The sequence below is a fragment of the Leptopilina boulardi genome, unplaced genomic scaffold, assembly GCF_019393585.1.
Source record: "Leptopilina boulardi isolate dan_hultmark-lab unplaced genomic scaffold, ZJU_Lbou_2.1 LbouV2_278, whole genome shotgun sequence".
In the NCBI taxonomy this organism is placed as follows: domain Eukaryota; kingdom Metazoa; phylum Arthropoda; class Insecta; order Hymenoptera; family Figitidae; genus Leptopilina; species Leptopilina boulardi.
The window spans coordinates 6281680-6301211 of record NW_026137838.1 but is presented as its reverse complement, the minus strand read 5'-3'; the positions used below and the strand labels follow the sequence as shown (position 1 = coordinate 6301211).

The following is a 19532-nucleotide window of genomic DNA, read 5'->3' as shown; positions in this document are numbered from 1 at the left end:
GCAGAAAAACCCTGTGCCGAATACAAATTTTTATTTATTTATTTTTTGTTATAAATAAAAATAATTAAATTAATTATTATTAATAATTACTATATTATAATTAATTATTAATTATTAATTACCTAATTATTAATTATTAATTATTAATTATTAATTAACAGACAAAAAATAGTATATAATTGAACGCAGAAAAACCCTGTGCCAAATACAAATTTTTATTTATTTATTTTTTGTTATAAATAAAAATAATTAAATTAATTATTATGAATAATTAGCGTTTTAAAAAAATAGTATAAAATTGAATTTCCATTTAGGCTATACTGTCAATATAATTATTGTTGTACTTTAGGGTAAATTTATTGTACTTTTTTTTATATTGGTGGTTTAATCGTATTAAATCTAGATCGATTAGAAAAAATTGTGACTTTGAAAAAACAGCCCCCCCCTCCCCTCTCTACCATCCTCCCCCAGGACCCTTACTGTAGTATGAGTTTGTATATAAGCGTGTGAAATTAATAGTCGGATCATTCAGCATCATTGCCTGCTTTAGTGTATATATATGTATATATATATATATATATAGAGGACATGCACTCACATGCATACGGATAGATGAACAATCTAGGGGTTGATTTTAGCTGCGTGAGGGTTACTAACACGAAACCATTAACAGGGTAAACATGTATATGAGAAGAGGGGGTCACATTTGCTGTTCGTAACGGTGGCACGCGCCCGTTAGACCGGTCTTATATACTCTATTTCTATCGTCACCCACGTGCTCTATTTTCAAAAAAAAAAAGTGGAATAATAATAATTATAAAAATTGTCATACATCGAATTATATATTTCGTTTTTTTTTATTGTCTTATATTGCCGGAATATTTCAGTGACTTGACAAGCGAATTTTGCAGCAACTCTCTAAATCTGAATTAGTAAAAATGTTTACTAATTTAAATTAGTGACTTACTTTTTGCTTTATAATTAGTTAAATTTTACTAATTGTTAATTAAAGTTACTAATAATTAGTAAAATTTTACTAATTGAGAAGCAAAAAGTGAGTCATTAATTCAAATTAGTAAACTTTTTTACTAATTCAGATTTAGAGAGAAGTGCAATAATTTATTATTATTTAATAATAATAACAATAATATTTTCTAATAGAAATAATAATAATAATGTTTTTTAATAGAAATAATAATATTTTTTAATGGGAATATAATAATTTTATAGTGCTAAAACGAATAATAATTTTGAAAAAATTTCAAATGTGGTAGAAATTAAAAGAAGATATGTCTTCCTTTTCTTAGTCCATCTTTTCAAATGATTGAATGAAATGAAAAAAAAAAAAAATTACATTGATTTTTTTTCGGACTGGACACATGGTGGCGCAATTTTTTTTCTTCTTCATGAAATACCAGTGCAGACGGTTTGAGTTATTTTGAATAGTCAAAATGATTTAGAAAGTTTTTTTTTCTTTTTTTTTTTTTCGTATTGTGTAGTTCTAACATTTCTTCCATTTCTTTTCTTATGCGTATATTACTTTTAAATTATGCCCCATACCCCCTTATATAAAAAGATAAGAAAGCTGAAAGATTTTTTTTTGCAGTTAAAATTTGTACTCGAGAATTTAGAAAAACTATTTTTTTTTAAAGTTCGTTTTATTCATTTTTTTTTTTTTTTTTTTGATACTATTCAGTAATTTTTTGGCGTAAATAAAAATTTTATTTGTCATAAATGAAATTTTTTTATTTAAATCAAATAAAAAAATTTATTATTACTATTACTTGGACCAAATAACTTTTTAAAATTAAATAATTTTTGACAATAATTGAATTAAATAAACTGTATTTGAATCAATAATTTCTGTATTTGCAACAAATATGATTTAATTGACTGAAATAATTATTATTTGAGACAAATAAATATTTATTTCATAATAGTCAAATAATTAATTATTCGAATCAAATAAATTTTTTCTCAATGTAGTTACTAATTTAGTTAATTGGTTCTAATTTTAGTTAATTGTAGGCAATTTTTTTATTTACTTTAAAAGAAATAGTTGGCTTTCAATTTAGTTAGTAAATAGATTTTTGCTCATTTTTATTAGTTACTAATTTAGTTACTCTTGCTATTTAGTTAGTAGGGGAACTAATTTAGGCATAAAATAGTTAAATTAACTAATAAAAATGGTAATTCTATTTAATAAATTAGCAGCGGTTTTTTATTAACTAAAAATGATTATAATATCATTAGTAATTGTAACTAAAAAAAATTATAATATTATTAATAATTGTAACTAAAAATAATTATATTATTACTAATTCTAACTAATGTTGTCTCTCAGTGCAGTTAGTACAATTTAGTTTTTTGATTAGAAGTCTCGTGATAGGAAATTAGTAACGTTTCTGTTAGTTTATTATTCAGCGTTTTAGTTAATTAGTAAATAACTCAGGTAATTAATAAATTAGTTAGTAAATTATTTAGTAAATTTGTTAGTAAATTAGTTAATAAATTATTTTGCAAATTATTTAGTAAATTAGTTCAGTCAATCAGAAAATTAGTCAATTAGAAATTTAGTCATTTTTCAAACCCCTCCGAAAATTTTTCCAAAAATAAAATATTTCTAATCAGCAATCTCACAATTCGTATACGGTAAAATTTTTGCCCTTTTGCGGTCCATGTATATAAAATAAAAAAAAAAAAAATGGTACAGACTATACGTTAATAATCGCTCAGCATGACGTGTCTACGCTCATATGATCTCTCTCTGTACATGTATGTGTGTCTTTACGTATATTTATTTAATACTATGAAAGAAGTTACATGGACATAGGTGCGTTTCAACGTCACTTGGGGACAGACATATGAGCACACATGGGGCGGCAGTCGCCACCTGGTGCACTGCAGTTCAATACGCGCCACCCCTGTACCTACATGACTATATATATACATATATAAATACATATATATATATATGTGTGTGTGCATATATGTATATTGGGGTACTATGACCCCAACCCCTCTGAAGACTTGCTTTTGGCTCGTGCCACACCGTATACATATTGTCGTACAATTCCGAATTGACCCGAAAAAGAAAACACTCAGCCAATCGCTGAAACTCTTCGTATATTCTTCGAGGTGACGTCTCTCGAGCACATGTGCGCCAAAAAAAAAAAAGGCGGCATTTCTCACTTATGCGCGCGGGATCATCTTCTTTTTAAAGTATATATGTTTATCTTGCGATTATAGAGAGGTGAGAAGAATTTATTTGAGAAGCTGCATCCACAATTTGTTAGATTCAATTTATAATAGAGTAATTCTCATTAAATTTTATTCGAAAATAGAAAATTATTTCTATTTTTGCAATGAAAAAATAATATTTGATTCAAAAAATCGATTACTTGATTATTATATCAAATAAATACTTGAACCAAATAATTTTTGAAACTAAATCATTTTTTGACAATAATTATTGAATTAAATAAATTCTATTTGAATCAACAATTTCTATATTTGAAGCAAACAACATATTTAATTGGCTCAAAGGATAATTAAATATTTATTTGATAATAAATTAAGCGATTATTTGAATTAAGTAAATTTTTTAGATTCTTTTAGTTAATTTTATTTTTTTATAATAGCAGGCTTATAAAACATTTTATTGTTTTAAGTGCTCTCTTATAACAAAATTCTGTCAACAGTGATCGTAAATGGTTGTTCTAAAAATATAAAAAGGGAAAATCATCCCCAATATACTTTAAAACAAAACAAAAAAATCAATTCCTGCGACTTATATTTAGATTTGAAGAGGTTGTGTTTTTTAAGGGAAAAAGAGACACTAGTTTGAAAACTCCAAAAACTAAAATTAAAATTATTATAATTGTAATTATTCCAAAAAAAATTAGATAAGTTTCTTTTTTAGTTAATTTTTTATTATAAATTATTGCAGTCAACGTGAAATACATAAAAAAGGGGAAAATAATCTGAGGAAAAACCTTTCTTTTTTTTTTTGCCTAATGGTTATTATACTCATTGAACTCGTCATTTCTGTAGGGGGTACAGGATTTAATGTACTTTTTACCTGCACCCTTTAAAGGTAGTATTTAAAACGAAAATAGCCTTTTAAAATGACTAAACCAAGGTTAAATGGTTACAGAGGGAAAACCTCAGCACTCGATGGCTAAATGAGGAAAAACCCTGAGTTTATTACTAACTGCGACGAAAAAAAAACTTAATATTTTACATACTGAACAAAAAAAATAAATTTTTCGAAATCTATAATAAATTATTGTACAAGGATTTAAAAAAGGATCGAAACATCCGGAACCGTTTCCGTATAATCTTGCCACGGGGGGAAAAAAGCTTTAGTTGGAACAGCGATATGGTTTCACTAAAATAGCGAAGGTCTAAAACAGAAATAACTCAACTTTTGCTATTCTAGTAAAAACTTTCGCAGTTCTAGGTAAAATTTTTTTCCCGCGTGAAATACTATAGCAACCGTTTCCATAGCAACTGTTTCCATAACAACCGTTTCTATGACAACTGTTACTATATGGCAACAGTTACTATAGTAACAGTTACTATACTAACCGTTACTACGGCAACAGTTACTATATGGCAAGTTACTATGATAACAGTTACTATACGGCAACAGTTACTATGGTAATAGTTACTATATGGACAGTTACTATGGTAACAGTTACTATACGGCAACAGTTACTATGGTAATAGTTACTATATGGAAAGTTACTATGGCAACAGTTACTATATGCCAAGTTACTATGATAACAGTTACTATACGGCAACAGTTACTATGGTAATAGTTAGTATGGCAACAGTTACTATATGGCAACAGTTACTATTGTAACATTTACTATAGTAACAGTTACTATACTAACCGTTACTAGGGCAACAGTTACTATGGTAACAGTTACTATGTGGCAACAGTTACTATATTAACCGTTACTACGGCAACAGTTACTATGATAACAGTTACTATGGCAACAGTTACTATAATAACAGTTACTATGGCAACAGTTACTATAGTAACAGTTACTATGGCAACAGTTACTATAGTAACAGTTACTATACTAACCGTTACTAGGGCAACAGTTACTATGGTAACAGTTACTATGTGGCAACAGTTACTATATTAACCGTTACTACGGCAACAGTTACTATACGGCAACAGTTACTATGATAACAGTTACTATGGCAACAGTTACTATAATAACAGTTACTATGGCAACAGTTACTATAGTAACAGTTACTATACTAACCCTTACTATGGCAACAGTTACTGTATGTCAAGTTACTATGGTAACAGTTACTATATGGCAACAATTACTATCGTAACAGTTACCATAGTAACTTGCCATATAGTAACTGTTGCCGTAGTAATGGTTAGTATAGTAACTGTTACTATGACTATATGGCAACAGTTACTATAATAACAGTTACTATATGGCAAGTTACAATGGTTACAGTTACTATATGGAAAGTTACTATGACAACAGTTACTGTGGTAACAGTTACCATAGCAACGGTTGCTAACGCTATGCGAAAGATTTTTTTCCTTAAAAAATATCCTAAAATTGACTAATAATAAATAATATATAATTAATTGAAAAATAGATAAATTAGAGATTATTCGTGAAAGTAAAAGGATTAATTAAGGAATCGTATAGGTTGAGATTGAATGACTTGACACGTGCGGCCCTGCAGATTTTATATTATTTCCGGAAGTGGCATCGTTTTTGTTTTTTATATACATACGTGAATAGATAAGAATTTAGTTTTTCCCTCATTTATATACATACATGTATATATATAGGTTTGACGTTAAGTTATATTTATAAACGGGGCAAAGGAGGCAGTGAATTTCCAACAGGAACAGGACGACGAGAAACGTTAAAACGATAAAACGTTGCTTTAGTAATTCCCCTGAGGAAGGAATCACAGCTGAGAGAGCCCTTCTATATATATATATATATATATATATGGTAGAGAGACAGAGTCAATTACTTGTAGCACACCCTTCTTGTATCCTTCGTTTTTAGCTTACGTGATTTCTTTTCACATCTTTAACTAACACATCGAACAAAAAAATATAACACTTTTAGAAATCCATATAAGGTTTCATTTCCTCTTGAGCACAAGTCACATTAATGTTTTACAGTTGATTTTCAATTTCATTTCATTCATTAAATTGCTTCAAATTTATAGATTTTATATTTTATATTTAAACATTTTTTATATTTAACAATTTAAATTTAAAAAAATTTAATTATATTTAATTAATAATTCATTTGTGTATTTATAAATTATTACATGGAATAAAATTTTCATCTGGAACAGCGATAAGTTTTACTGAAACAGCGAAAGTTTTCATTATTCTAAAAAAAACATATCGCTGTTCCGGATAAAAAAAATTTTTCTGGGTAACAGTTCATTTATACAGATTGTCAATAGTTAATTCAAAGATTATTAATATTTAAGTAATTATTAATAATTTATATTAATTAAAATAATTTATTATTATTATAATAACATAATTTATTATATTATTTATTAATTGGTATTATAATGAGTAATTTAATTAACAGTATAATTGTTAATTAAACTCATTATTTTAATTATTTATATTATTATTATTTTATTATTATAATTATTATTTTGTTATTAAGAGATGAAACGCGTTATACTCTGAAAATGCATATGCGTATAAATTTGAAGATGAAATGTTGAACTTAGTATAGGGGGTTGAGTACGAGTGTGACACGCGGAGAATGGGTTTATACATCCTCCGGAAGTTCGTCTGTCAGAAATTGTTTCTTCTCTTCTTGCTTACATTCTACCCCTTCAGAATGTATCTAAAAGTTTACATTTTCCTCCTTTTGGTAATTTTCTTCTATTTTTATCTTGCCTTTTTCATTTTTTTTCAAAATTCTGGAAATATATATATTTTTTTATAAAGCCGAATATATATATATAATTTATTTGAATTAAATATACAAAAAATCTGTATATTTGTCTCAGAGCTAAATAATTATGAAAAAAAATTTGTTAAGTCAAATAATCGGTTACTTTATTATCAAATAAATATTTATTTAATTATTTATTTGAGTCAATTAAATGGTATTTGTTTCAAATAAATTATTTAAATACAGTTTATTTGATTCAATTACAAATTATTTGATATAAAAAAGTATTTATTTGATACGAAAAAAAAAATTTATTTGATAATAGCAACCGATTATTTGAATCAAATATTTTTTCAGTGTAATTTCAAATTAAAATATTTTTTAGTAGAAATCGTGAGAAATAAAAGTTTTATTTGACATAAAATAAAATTTCTATCTGCAAATAAAAATTTCGTTGAAATATAAATTTTTTTGAGATCGAAGTATAATTTTTTTTTTGTGTTACTGGTTTATATTGAAATAGTTATTGTAGATAATGATTGATCTGTATTATTGTTATGTTGAACTAATTTTGATAAATCGTCGTTTAATACTGCTATATATCTCGTCTGAATATAATTTTATCTTATTTTCTAAATGTTCTGAATGCACTTAAATTCTTTGTGTTGCCAGCAGGTTTCTATATCTACCGTTCAATCTTTCTACTTGAATATTCTCAACCCTTTTTTCTGAACTCGCTTCATTCTCTAACTTGTCTCTTACTCTCTTCTTTAAATTATTATACCGAACAAGTATTTTCTTATACATTACAATAATAATAAAAAAATTCTACTTTTTCGTTATAACAATTTCCAAGAATAGCGATTTTACACTCATTCAACAATTTTTCTCAAGTATAAGCAAAGTTCTTTTTTTTTTTTATTTGATTAGTTTACGATGTAGTAACCAAACTGTGAAGAATGAAGTTTTTTGACAACACCCACAACAGAATAAACTTCCGTATATATTTTTCCAGAATATCATCGGTATCTTTCAGGCAAATGTTATACTTTTTCTTTTGCATAGTCTACTTCTTTTTTCTTTTTTTTTTATAAAAAGACGCACATCCTCAATAATTCTCTGCGCACAAGATTTCAAAAAAAAACCAAACTGCGAAGGTCTCTTGAAAACAATTTTTTCTTGTTGAATTCTCACGAAACCACGATCGTAAAACGCGGTCGTTTTTTTTCCACTTTTCATTCAAACCAAAAATTGGTTAAAAAGACTCTGGAACTGAAAGTCGAGCCACTTTGAAACGGAACTACAGACCTTGTACTTTCTTTATTATACCTATATATATGTATGAATGGTTAAAGAAAAAAGATATTGTACGACCAAGAATATAATAATATAGGAATTCATGTATGACATTGATTGTTAAACAGCGTTGAAAAAATTTACGAGTTTTTTAAATTTGGTTCCATGAAAAAAATGGTTCATATATATATAAGTATAACAATTTTCGGAAAAAATAGTTGGGATAAATAAAAATAATAATTTTGCTTTTGTAATAAATTTAATTAAATGGTAATTTGACCTTATGAATTTTTCAATTCTGTGGCAAGAAAAAAACTAATTTTTTTTTTCAAATGCAATATAGGTAATAATAATTTAGGAGTGACATAATTTTTTTTTTTTACTCTAAAAATGTGTTTCTAATTTATTGCCACGGTAGTCAATATATAGGTTTCAGAACAACGTTTTCCGATGGGGAACTATTGGAACTGGTTATAGGGAGTAAATTGAAACACATGTGATATCTGGCACATATGCTTGGAATATAGTATATATATATATATATATGATGCGCGCAATGTGTACCCAGGGGGCCGCAACCTTCGCTTATAAGTAATGTGTGTCGCGCTTTTTCGTCTGGTCCATGTGTAACAAAATTTTTACTCCAAAATTCTTTCTGATTCTTTCTCATATGTATTTTTTCTCATCCTCTCGTTGCCATTCTTTGAATAGAAGGCAAAATATGTTTCATATGCAGAATTTAATTTTTTTCAAAATAATCGAAAAATATAAACAATAAGATAAATAAACCAAAATGATAATAATAATACACCACACTGTAAAACGAAAGGTATTAATTTAATACCGACTACAGGTACTAAATTGTCATTTGGTTCTATTTTGATACCTAAAATCGGTACTGTTTCAGTACTTTCTTTTTACAGTGCAGATTTAAAATCATGAAGAATTTATAACGTAATCCCGAATAACATACGCAAAAATAGTATAAATTTTACACCAAAATCTGTATAAAAATTAACTGCAAAAAATTTTATCCTAGTTAAGGTCTTAAGGGTGCGACCGTCTATGTGAATTAACATTAAGGCCCTTGTACAGCTCCTCCGTTTCTGATTTTTTACCAATTTTGATTGGCTTTGTTATGGAAAATTTCTAAAAGAGCCAATTAAAATCGGTCAAAACTCTGATATATTCAGAATTGAAAGTGCACAGAAAATTATAAGGTATTAAAATAAGCTGCAACGCGTATTATTTTAGTCCAATTTTGCTTATTTTAATACCAAAATGGATTAAAATAAGCAAAATTGGATTAAAATAATAAGCGTTGCGTTTTAATTTTCTGTGTGTACAAGCGCCTTTAGTTAAAATTACCCACAACAAAATTTATCCGTTTTTTCTGTGAAGTCAAAATTTTTGAATTTTAATTCCATACCTGCAAACCCCGTATTATCTGTACTTCTTAAGCCAAAAAAAAAAAAAAATGCTAAAATCAACTTGGGAGGTATCAGTAAATCTTGATACTTTTCTTTAAAATTTTGGCTCGCGCGACCATATCTTGAAAGCGTAACGAGTCATATAATAGAAGAGAAAAGAAACCACCTGAAAAGGATGGCTCGTGGTCCTTTTCACGCTTTTACGTTCTTTTTTTTTCTTCACTGCGTGTAAAAATTGATTATTCCTCGACATTTTCTTTTTTTATTTCGGTGAAAGTCGATAATTATTGAACGCTTCTTTAAGGAGAAATAAAAAAAAAAAACCTCGCTCTCGTTATTCGATTTTTAACAGATGTTTCATGAACCACAAAATCAATGATAGTTTTGCTGCTGCTGCTGTTGCTCTTGAAGTGTGTGCTTTTCCTTTCACACCTTTCTTTTTTTTCATACGAAACAGTCTCATAAATCTGTCTTGGGACTCAATTCCAAATGGCCCTTTAATTTTTTAAGGTGTAATTTTCTGTTTTGACAATGTCGGCCTTTTTCTTCAGATGTCTCGTGCCCGGTGCCAAAAAAAAAGCGCGCAGGTTATGAATGGCACGTTGCCACAAGTGGTGAATAGCTTTTCATCTGCAATTTATTCAAAAAAAGAAAAAAAAGAATAAAAAATTTTATTCAGTCATTATAGTGCTAAAAAAGTAACTTTTCAACATTTGGAAAAAGAATTTTCAATGATTTATTAACGACACGCGCTTTTATAAATTTTTTTTTCTAGTTTTTTTAGAACACATAGTAAAAAGAAAATCTTACTTTAAACCTAACCTTACATTACATAACCTAACTTAACCTAGCCAAACCTATAACTTAACCTAGCCAAACCTAACTTAACCTAACGTACCTAACCTAAAAGTTTACACCCAGAGAAAAAATTTCTTTGATTTAAAGAAATGCAATCTATTTGTTCATTACAAACAATAATTTTAATTCATTTATGTTGAAAAATTGACTTTTTATGCTAAGGAATACACAGAATATTAAAAGGCATTAAATTAAGCTGCAACGCTTATTATTTTAATCCAATTTTGCATATTTTAATCCATTTTGGTATTAAAATAAGCAATAATTGGATTAAAACAATAAGCGTTGCAGCTTATTTTAATGCCTTTTAATTTTCTCTGTATAAAAAAAAAAATTTATCGAAATTTCAAACAGGAATTTTTGCAAAAGTTTCCAGTGATCAATTCCCGGGAACTTTGTCAGATGGGAAATCGTTATCCTGTCTTTCAAGTATTTCTTGATATATACTAGAACTTTTTAAATTTTTTGGGTCACTACCGAACACTCTTTCTTTTTTTTTATATATATATATATATAAAACAAATCTAGAACAGTATATATGACTTCTTCCTTAACTCGTTCGACTTGTTTTCGTTGGACAACTTGTAAAAAAAGCTTAGAAAGAAACGTACCAGAGAGGGTTATACAAAGCTTTTAAAAAATAAGGGTCAAATTCACGAAGGAAGTTCATACGCAGTGAACGTCTCACGCTCTTTTGGTCTTTTCTTCGATCCTAAACCTTGTTTCTAGGAAGAAAGGTACAAAGAATCGAAATCTTTTTTTTTTCGACGTTTTACCTGGCGGAAACCGATAAGGATGCTGCGCGCACATAAGATTTATCTCCTATCGTTACAAGTTTTTTTTTTTTTGATAAACGAAAAATAATAATTTAATCTTAAAAATGATTGTATAAATTGATTTTGGATCTTTGAATTTCGTGGAAAAATGAAAATAGAGGAACTGGACCAACATTTTAGGGCGGGTTGTAACTTTATCTTTTTTATATGGCATAGGGTACCACCTGTTATACACGAACATTATAGTGTATGTTTATTACTTTAGTCGACGACGCGTGCCAAAAGGTGAAAAAATTTATCTCGGAACGTCGTCAAGATTCGAACAGATGGTCCTCTAAATTTTAGGCGCTAGTCAAATTCTCTTTTTTTAATATTTAAGTGGGTGTATTTTACGTTCCAAGAAGTGTTTCGGAAAAAGAAAAAGCCAGGTGCTTTTTTTTCTTATATAGTTTTTTGGAAAAGATTTCATTTTATGATAGTAATTTTTATTAGTCTATTTTGAAAATTAAATAGAATTGGAGAATCCTATATAATTAGGATGATATTGAGATAAGTTACGTAAGATGAACAAAGAGATTTTGGTCCATCGGCTGTACAAATATAATCGGAACTGATGAGAGCGATTTTGTTCGTGTGCGTGCGCTAACACGTGATGCCCGCATAATGATATTCATCATTCACGCAAATCACATACGAGCGTAGATTTTTGTTCAGTGAGAGCGCACCCAACAAAAGATATGCTTTTGTATGAAAATAAATTGGAAGTGAATTTTTGCCTAAAACCCTTCAATTTTCCATGACAATTTATATGAGGGCTCAATTCTATTAAAGAGTCGAATATATACTTTATTTTAAATTATTAATTTAAAACCTAATATCTAATATTTATAACCTAACCTCTCTGCAATGAGAGAAAAGATTGGTTGGGATTTCCACAGAAAATTAAAAGGCATTAAAATAAGCTGCAACGCTTATTATTTTAATCCAATTTTAATTATTTTAATACCAAAATGGATTAAAATAAGCAAAATTGGATTAAAATAAGAAGCGTTGCAGATTATTTTAATGCCTTTTAATTTTCTGTGTCAATTTTAGTTAGTAAAGTAATTTTTTTATGGTAGGCGTAACTATTTTATTAGTTGGTTTAACTAATTAATTTGTTGGGAATAACTAATTAGTTACCTTACTAACGGAATTTTCTCATTCGGATAAAATAATTTCAGCCGAATTTCGGAATAGGAGTGAAATTGGAAGACGCACCCGCAGATAATTCGTCTCTCTCTCTCTTTCCCTATTTTAATCGATATAACAGTTTTTGAACCCTATTGGCTTGTAATATACGAATTCGTAGGTGCGCACGTATGTAGAGGATTGATGATAAAATGTGTGGGCATTTTATGAATCACGCACTAGACCAGCTGCTGCTACTCCCGTATCTCTCCCCTATCAGCTATAACGTTTTCAACCCCCTTGTGCACATAGTGCATGTACCATGTACGTGCCAATAATATTATTTTCCCTACAACCCTCTGATCGAGGGTTGTATATTCCGTCACGATTCATCTATATATATGCAGTCCTTAATCAGAGAGAACAAAACTAACGGAGAACTATATATATATATATATATCGACGTTTGTCCACAATTCAAACTTCTATTCAGAAATACATATGGGTATAGGAAACAGATTTATTGGTGCAAAGGGTTCGCTATTATTTTTCCAAATGGTCATTTCTAAATCCTAATAAAATTCATGATTCAAAAAAGAATTCAATTTTGCCTACAGAAAAGAAAGGATTTTTTTAATTGCATTATTAGGTTAGGCAAATTTTGGTTGTAACCGAGGTTGTAATCAAATTTTGATTGGTTGAAACAAAGTTATTTGGTTAAACATTTTTAAATTCCAAACCATTTCGTTAGCACAACAAAATAGTTTGGTCTTAAACCAAATTTGTTATCCTCTAACCTTTGGTTCGGTTCTTTAAATACCAACAAAATTGTATTGTAGACCCAAAAAAAAAATTTGGGAATTTAGTTAAGAAATGGATATTTATAATCCATAAGTTATATTTTTAAAAATTTTATTTTTCTTTTTAGAATTGGTGAAGAAGAAATACACAGACGCAAAGGAGTTATCGAGCAGCAAAGAGTGAGTACCTGTAAATCAGTATTTTATTTATTTAAAATTTTTAATTTCGAAATTCGTTTTTTTTGTTATTATTTCGTTTGAAACGAAAATTGAGACTTTTGTTTCGTGATGTTAAAATGTGTGAATTGCGGTGAGCTTACTTCCCCGACACTTAATCAACTTTTTAAGAGGTATATGAGGTATATGTGTGTAGCTATTTTAAACATCATAAAATTCATGTGCGGGGAAAAAAGAAATTCCTTTTCCGGTAAAATTTTTTTGACATTTTTAGTGCATCCGGAAACATTTTCTTTTTGAGAGGACATTGAAAAATCACTTGAATATATATATATACCTTTTATATTGTATCTCAGACTATTTTTCAACAGCATAAAATTTAGGATCTCGTTTTATAAATCTTGTCATAAAACACCCTCCAAAAAATGCACGTAGCTGTCGTAAAAGTTTTTCGAATCCTTTCTCGATTCGACAATTCAGTAATCGTATTGTTATATAAAGCAAAAATCCGTTAGGAAACATAAACTCAACAGAATAAATTATAAATAAGATTTTGTAGAGATTAATATTTTTAAATCGTATCGATAAGAACTAGTAAAGATGAAATTAATTAACAATTGCTTTTTGTAATTGTCGTTCCATTGTCCTTTCTTTATTCCCACAAAGGTGGTACACCAAAAAAAAAAAAAATAATTCCCACAGGTCGCAGAAAAAAGAAAGGGTTGTAGGAAGTTGTGTGTTCATCCTTTAATCCTTCCGATTTCATTTAGATTGCCGACAATATTCCAAGTATTCATGGGAAAAGATGAAGCTCATCTTCCGGCAACATCACTTCTTGAATGATCTCAATGTGATAGAGCCGTTTTCAATTTTCAATAGGGAAATGATCCCACACACTTGAATGGTTTAGTTTACGGTACATTATATATTGTAGACTGCACGTGCGATTCAAAATGTGTCCCATATGTGTGAGAGGTCGTTGGCGTCGGTCAGAAAATTTTTTTTGAGGCAAACGAAATAAAATTGAATTGAACGAGAGATTTTTACAAAAAAAAGAGAAAAAACCGTCACATTCCTCGTGGTCTTATAACCGAAGCTGATCGTTTTTATGGGATCCATGGCGCCTGCCGAATCTACGTTGTATATGTATTCCGCGAAGAAGAAAGCTTCTTTTAGTTTATTATGGTTCACTTCAATGTTTTTTTTTTTCTTGGAATCTTTGGTGAATGAGCGAGGGTGGCTTCTTCATCCCACACCCCCGCGGGAAAGGGGATCAAAGACGAATACATACATTTTCAGATACCACAAATGAGGGACAATAGATATATCTTGGGTCGAATTCCCATGTACATCAATGTGTATGAAATAGTGTATTGACAGGTACAGTACGGAAAAGATGTTGGAAATCTAGAAAAAGAAAGACCTCCTTGAAGCACATCTTTATCATCTGTATAGGGTTCGAAAAATTGTTTCGGAAAGTGGTTGTACTCTGGTAGTAAAAAATTAGTATTAAATTCCGTAACAGTTGTAGAAAATTATTATTATCTGTAGTGTTTAAAAAATTGTTTCGGATAGTAGTTGCACTAGTCATGAAAAAATAGTATTAAATTCTGTAACAACAGTTATAGATAATTAATCTGTAGGGTTCAAAAAATTATTTCGGAAACTAGTTGTACTAGTCATGAAAAATTAGTATTAAATTCTGTAACAACAGTTATAGAAAATTAATCTGTAGGGTTGAAAAAATTATTTCGGAAACTAGTTGTACTAGTCATGAAAAATTAGTATTAAATTCCGTAACAGTTGTAGAAAATTATTATTATCTGTAGTGTTTAAAAAATTATTTCGGATAGTAGTTGTACTAGTTATGAAAAAATAGTATTAAATTCTGTAACAACAGTTATAGAAAATTAATCTATAGGGTTGAAAAAATTATTTCGGAAACTAGTTGTACTAGTCATGAAAAATTAGTATTAAATTCCGTAACAACAGTTATAGAAACTTAATCTGTAGGGTTCAAAAAATTATTTCGGAAACTAGTTGTACTGGTCATGAAAAATTAGTATTAAATTCCGTAACAGTTGTAGAAAATTATTATTATCTGTAGTGTTTAAAAAATTATTTCGGATAGTAGTTGTACTAGTCATGAAAAATTAGTATTAAATTCTGTAACAACAGTTATAGAAAATTATAATCTGTAGGGTTCAAAAAATTATTTCGGAAACTAGTCATGAAAAATTAGTATTAAATTCCGTAACAACAATTATAGAAACTTAATCTGTAGGGTTCAAAAAATTAATTCGGAAACTAGTTGTACTTGAAAATGTAGCACTAAATTCTGTAACAACATTTATGGAAAATTAATCTGTAGGGTTCAAAAAATTATTTCGGAAACTAGTCATGAAAAATTAGTATTAAATTCCGTAACAACAGTTATAGAAACTTAATCTGTAGGGTTCAAAAAATTATTTCGGAAGCTAGTTGTACTTGAAAATGTAGCACTAAATTCTGTAACAACATTTATAGAAAATTATTATCATCCGTAGCGTTCATAAAATTATTTCGGATACCAGTTGTACTAGCAATGAAAAATCAGTATTAAATTCCGTAACAAGTATCAGTTATTGAAAAAAAGAAAGTCAGTTGTATTTTTATAAAAGCTGATGTATCTTCTGCATCAATAATTCTTATTTTTTTTTTTGTAGAAATGCGAAGAATGAAAAAAAAATGAAAGAATTTGTGGAATTTACGTTGGATTTTATATATACACACACGCACAACAATATAATTCGTACCTGAATGAAGTCTATGGGAATGAAGTATTTTTTGATTCTGAGACGGTTTCTATTGAAAAAATGCGTTCGCGATCCTCGAATCATTCGGAAACAATGAAAGCGGCGCTCGTGCTCCCTTTTTGAACAGGTAACAATGCAAGATTATCACAACAAAGTCGACGATTGTTAGAATGAGAACAAGGTGCGCGCGCGACACGGTGTATAACCAAATGCATTATATATATATATATATATATATATATATATATTTGTGCCGACAGTATTCAACCCCTTGGGAACGAAGAATAAAGATTCCTTCAACCATCAGGGTGGGTTTTTTGGTTTGTAAGGTTATCCTGTCTAGAGATTTAAAAAAGCTGGTTCATATTCTCAACTGCGTGCGAAATTTTCTTCTTTTCAAAAAAAAAGTTTCTTATCTTATCGATATGTTGACAGTATTTTTTTAGTAGTAAAACTTAATTTTCAATTAAGGATGTTTCTATGCTTTTAAAAATGTAAATTTAATTCTAATGAAAATAAAATGACAAAGGATTTCCTGTTTTTGAATTGTAAAATTCTTTATGCCTTTGATCTTGATTTCCATGAACTTGTGTCCAAAAAAAGGGAACATATTTTATAGAGTCGTTTATTCGATTTCTGTTATATTGTCACCAAAGTAGTTAAATTTCGATTCGCTCCTTTTTTCCCACAAAATAGAATTACACAGAACTTTACAAGAGAGAGAAATTTTAGGTCTCAGGATGTACGGTACATCTTATAGAGCAATGTAAATTTTTAGGAACCCTTTAACCGCAAGATTTATTATTCCATTCATAGTGACTTTTGAAAATAGATATGTATAAGGGATCGCTCGCGACGTTTCAATTTTGTGGTCTTCATTTGAAAAGCTATGTATACATTATATATGTATATAGAAGAGCTAGAAAATTTTTCTATAGATGATTTTTCCCATGTAGGTGGTCCATCTAGAATGACATCCGTTTTGCCAACTTTGTTATATTTATATTTGTACTCTGATTCAATTTTTGCAACTCTTGTTGAATTTCTGGGCGTTTTTGGGGTTTGAGGATAATTATACTTACGAGTTTATTTGCATTTGGTAAATGGAAGGCGTTAGGGAACCATTAAAATACTCGCAGCAGGTAGAAGGTTTACGGAAACTACATTCTCTTGGATTAAAGATTTATCGTCTTAGTGACATTATATTCAGTGGCATTTTCAATCACTTTAGGGAGATGAGGAATGTTTATAAATTGAAAAATGTTTGATTTTGCTTATGGGAAATTGGGCATTTTATAAAGGAATTGGAATTTTTTAAATGGTTCTACCTTTTTCGGTACTGATGGTTTTTTCAGTATTTGTAAACGTCCTAACAAATTATGTTGTAGAATCTTTAGTATGGAAGTGCGTCTGTAGAAAATACACTTTCAAAATTATAATTCTAGGAAAATTTGATCCATATTTGAATCTTAAAAAAAAATTGTTTCACCTAAAAAACAGTTTCTGGGTGGGTCAAAATTATGTGTGACAGTTATATTTGAAGATGACATTTTTGTAAACAGTTTCTTTGCTTATTTTTCACAGAAGTATCTTTCTCGAACATATTGTAATGAAATACACATTTGATTTTCTTGTAACTGATAGTCCTGAGAAGTAAAGTTAAAAACTCAAGGTCCTCTTTTGTGGTGTATATCTCTCGTAGTGAAATAATCCGTATAGAATTTTTTATTATTATTATTATATAAGACCCTTTGAAGAATCCTAGGATTTATAATTGGGGTTGTCATTCTCAATTGATATTTTTATGCACTTGTCTCTTGATATGATACCGGCATTTGATTCAGATGTAAATTTTCATATAATTTTTATATAATAAGTTTTTGCCAAAAAAAGAATTAACCAGAAGTTTGCGTATAGAAGGAAGTCGACTTCCTTAAGAGATATTTTGTTCAGGACCAATACATATATATACATACAACTTGGGAGCGGAAGTGGGATAAATAAGATTTGCATTTGAAAGGAAGATTGAACAAAAGTCTTCCGTTGGCGCCTGTTTTTAATCATGCGCAACAGTTTCTCTTAATTGACCGCAAAATTTTGTTTTTATTTTTCAAAATTTGGTTTTAGCAAATTAAAAAATAGTTTTGATCCTGTAAAGGATGTTTCGGATTTATTTTGGCGAAATAAAAGATTGACAATTTCCCACGTGATGTGAAAATGTACTTCAGGTAAATGGCTCGTGCTTAGTGTCTGTATGTTTCTTTTTTATATTATGACGAATATTTGGAAAGGTTTACTGTTTCCAAGGAAAATAATAATAATAAAAAAGAAGAGAGGATAGTATTTTTTCACATGTGAGAGTAAAATCATGAATTGAGATGCAGTCTCTGTGTATATTTGTATATATAGTAGAATCTCTCTCTCATGGTTATAGATGTCGCCTTTCGTTTTTCCTCTTCGCGCGCCGCTTTTTCGTTGACTGGTCTAGTCTACTATTCTTTACCCCAATTCATTCACAAGTTGAGGTTCATTCATCGAAATTCCTGCTCAACGTCCTGACCTTTCTTCCTCTTGTGAGTCTTGTGCACCTTCTCAAGTCTCTCCCTTCTCTTCTATCTCTCTCTAAAAAAAACTTTTCATTTCACCCATTCTTTTTCCCTTGCTATAATCTCCCCGGTGGAAATAATTTTCTTTTCTATTCGGAAATTAGATCCTCCAAGTGTTTGATAAATTATGTTACATCTCGATTCATTTTATGTCATATATATATTACTAATTAATTTAACAAAATTCTTTTTTTATTTTCCGTTAATTTTTATATTTAATTTCCATTTGGCATCATTTTTATAATAATTATTTGGATTTATTATTAAATTAAATTTTTTCGAACAATTCTGTTCCTCTTTTTTCCATAAGGAAGGAAGGAAGGAATTTATGGCAAAAATGATGAATATATATTTTTTTTTGAAAATTGAACCCCGCCCCTCGATAGAATAACAAATAAACTGCACCCTTATTTTTATTCGACTTTTTTTTCGAGAAAATTCTTTGAGACACCAACCTGACTGGTTGAAAAATCACTTGCATTCTGATGGCAATATGGAAAAAAAGGGTTTGCGGCTGTCCATGTAAGAAAAGACCTATAGAAGCCGCGCGCTCTCTCTTCACGTCATTCCAAGTACTTGGCTCTTTTGGGAGCAAAACCAATGTGTGTACCTTATATATGTATATATATATTAGTATATATGTTCGTTTTTCTCTTCATGTTGTTTGCTTTTTGTGCCCCATTCGAAATTTAGGATATATA

General features: G+C 29.0%; 1 protein-coding gene across 1 annotated transcript in view; it reads left to right on the top strand.

Moving 5' to 3' along the window:
• The window catches only part of LOC127281810 (M-phase inducer phosphatase), a 110689-nt gene that overhangs the window by 20103 nt on the left and 71054 nt on the right, over window positions 1-19532 (top strand). The window contains exon 3 of the mRNA XM_051305723.1: window positions 13382-13433. Coding sequence (XP_051161680.1) covers window positions 13382-13433 — 52 coding nt within the window. The remainder of the gene's footprint in view (window positions 1-13381; window positions 13434-19532) is intronic.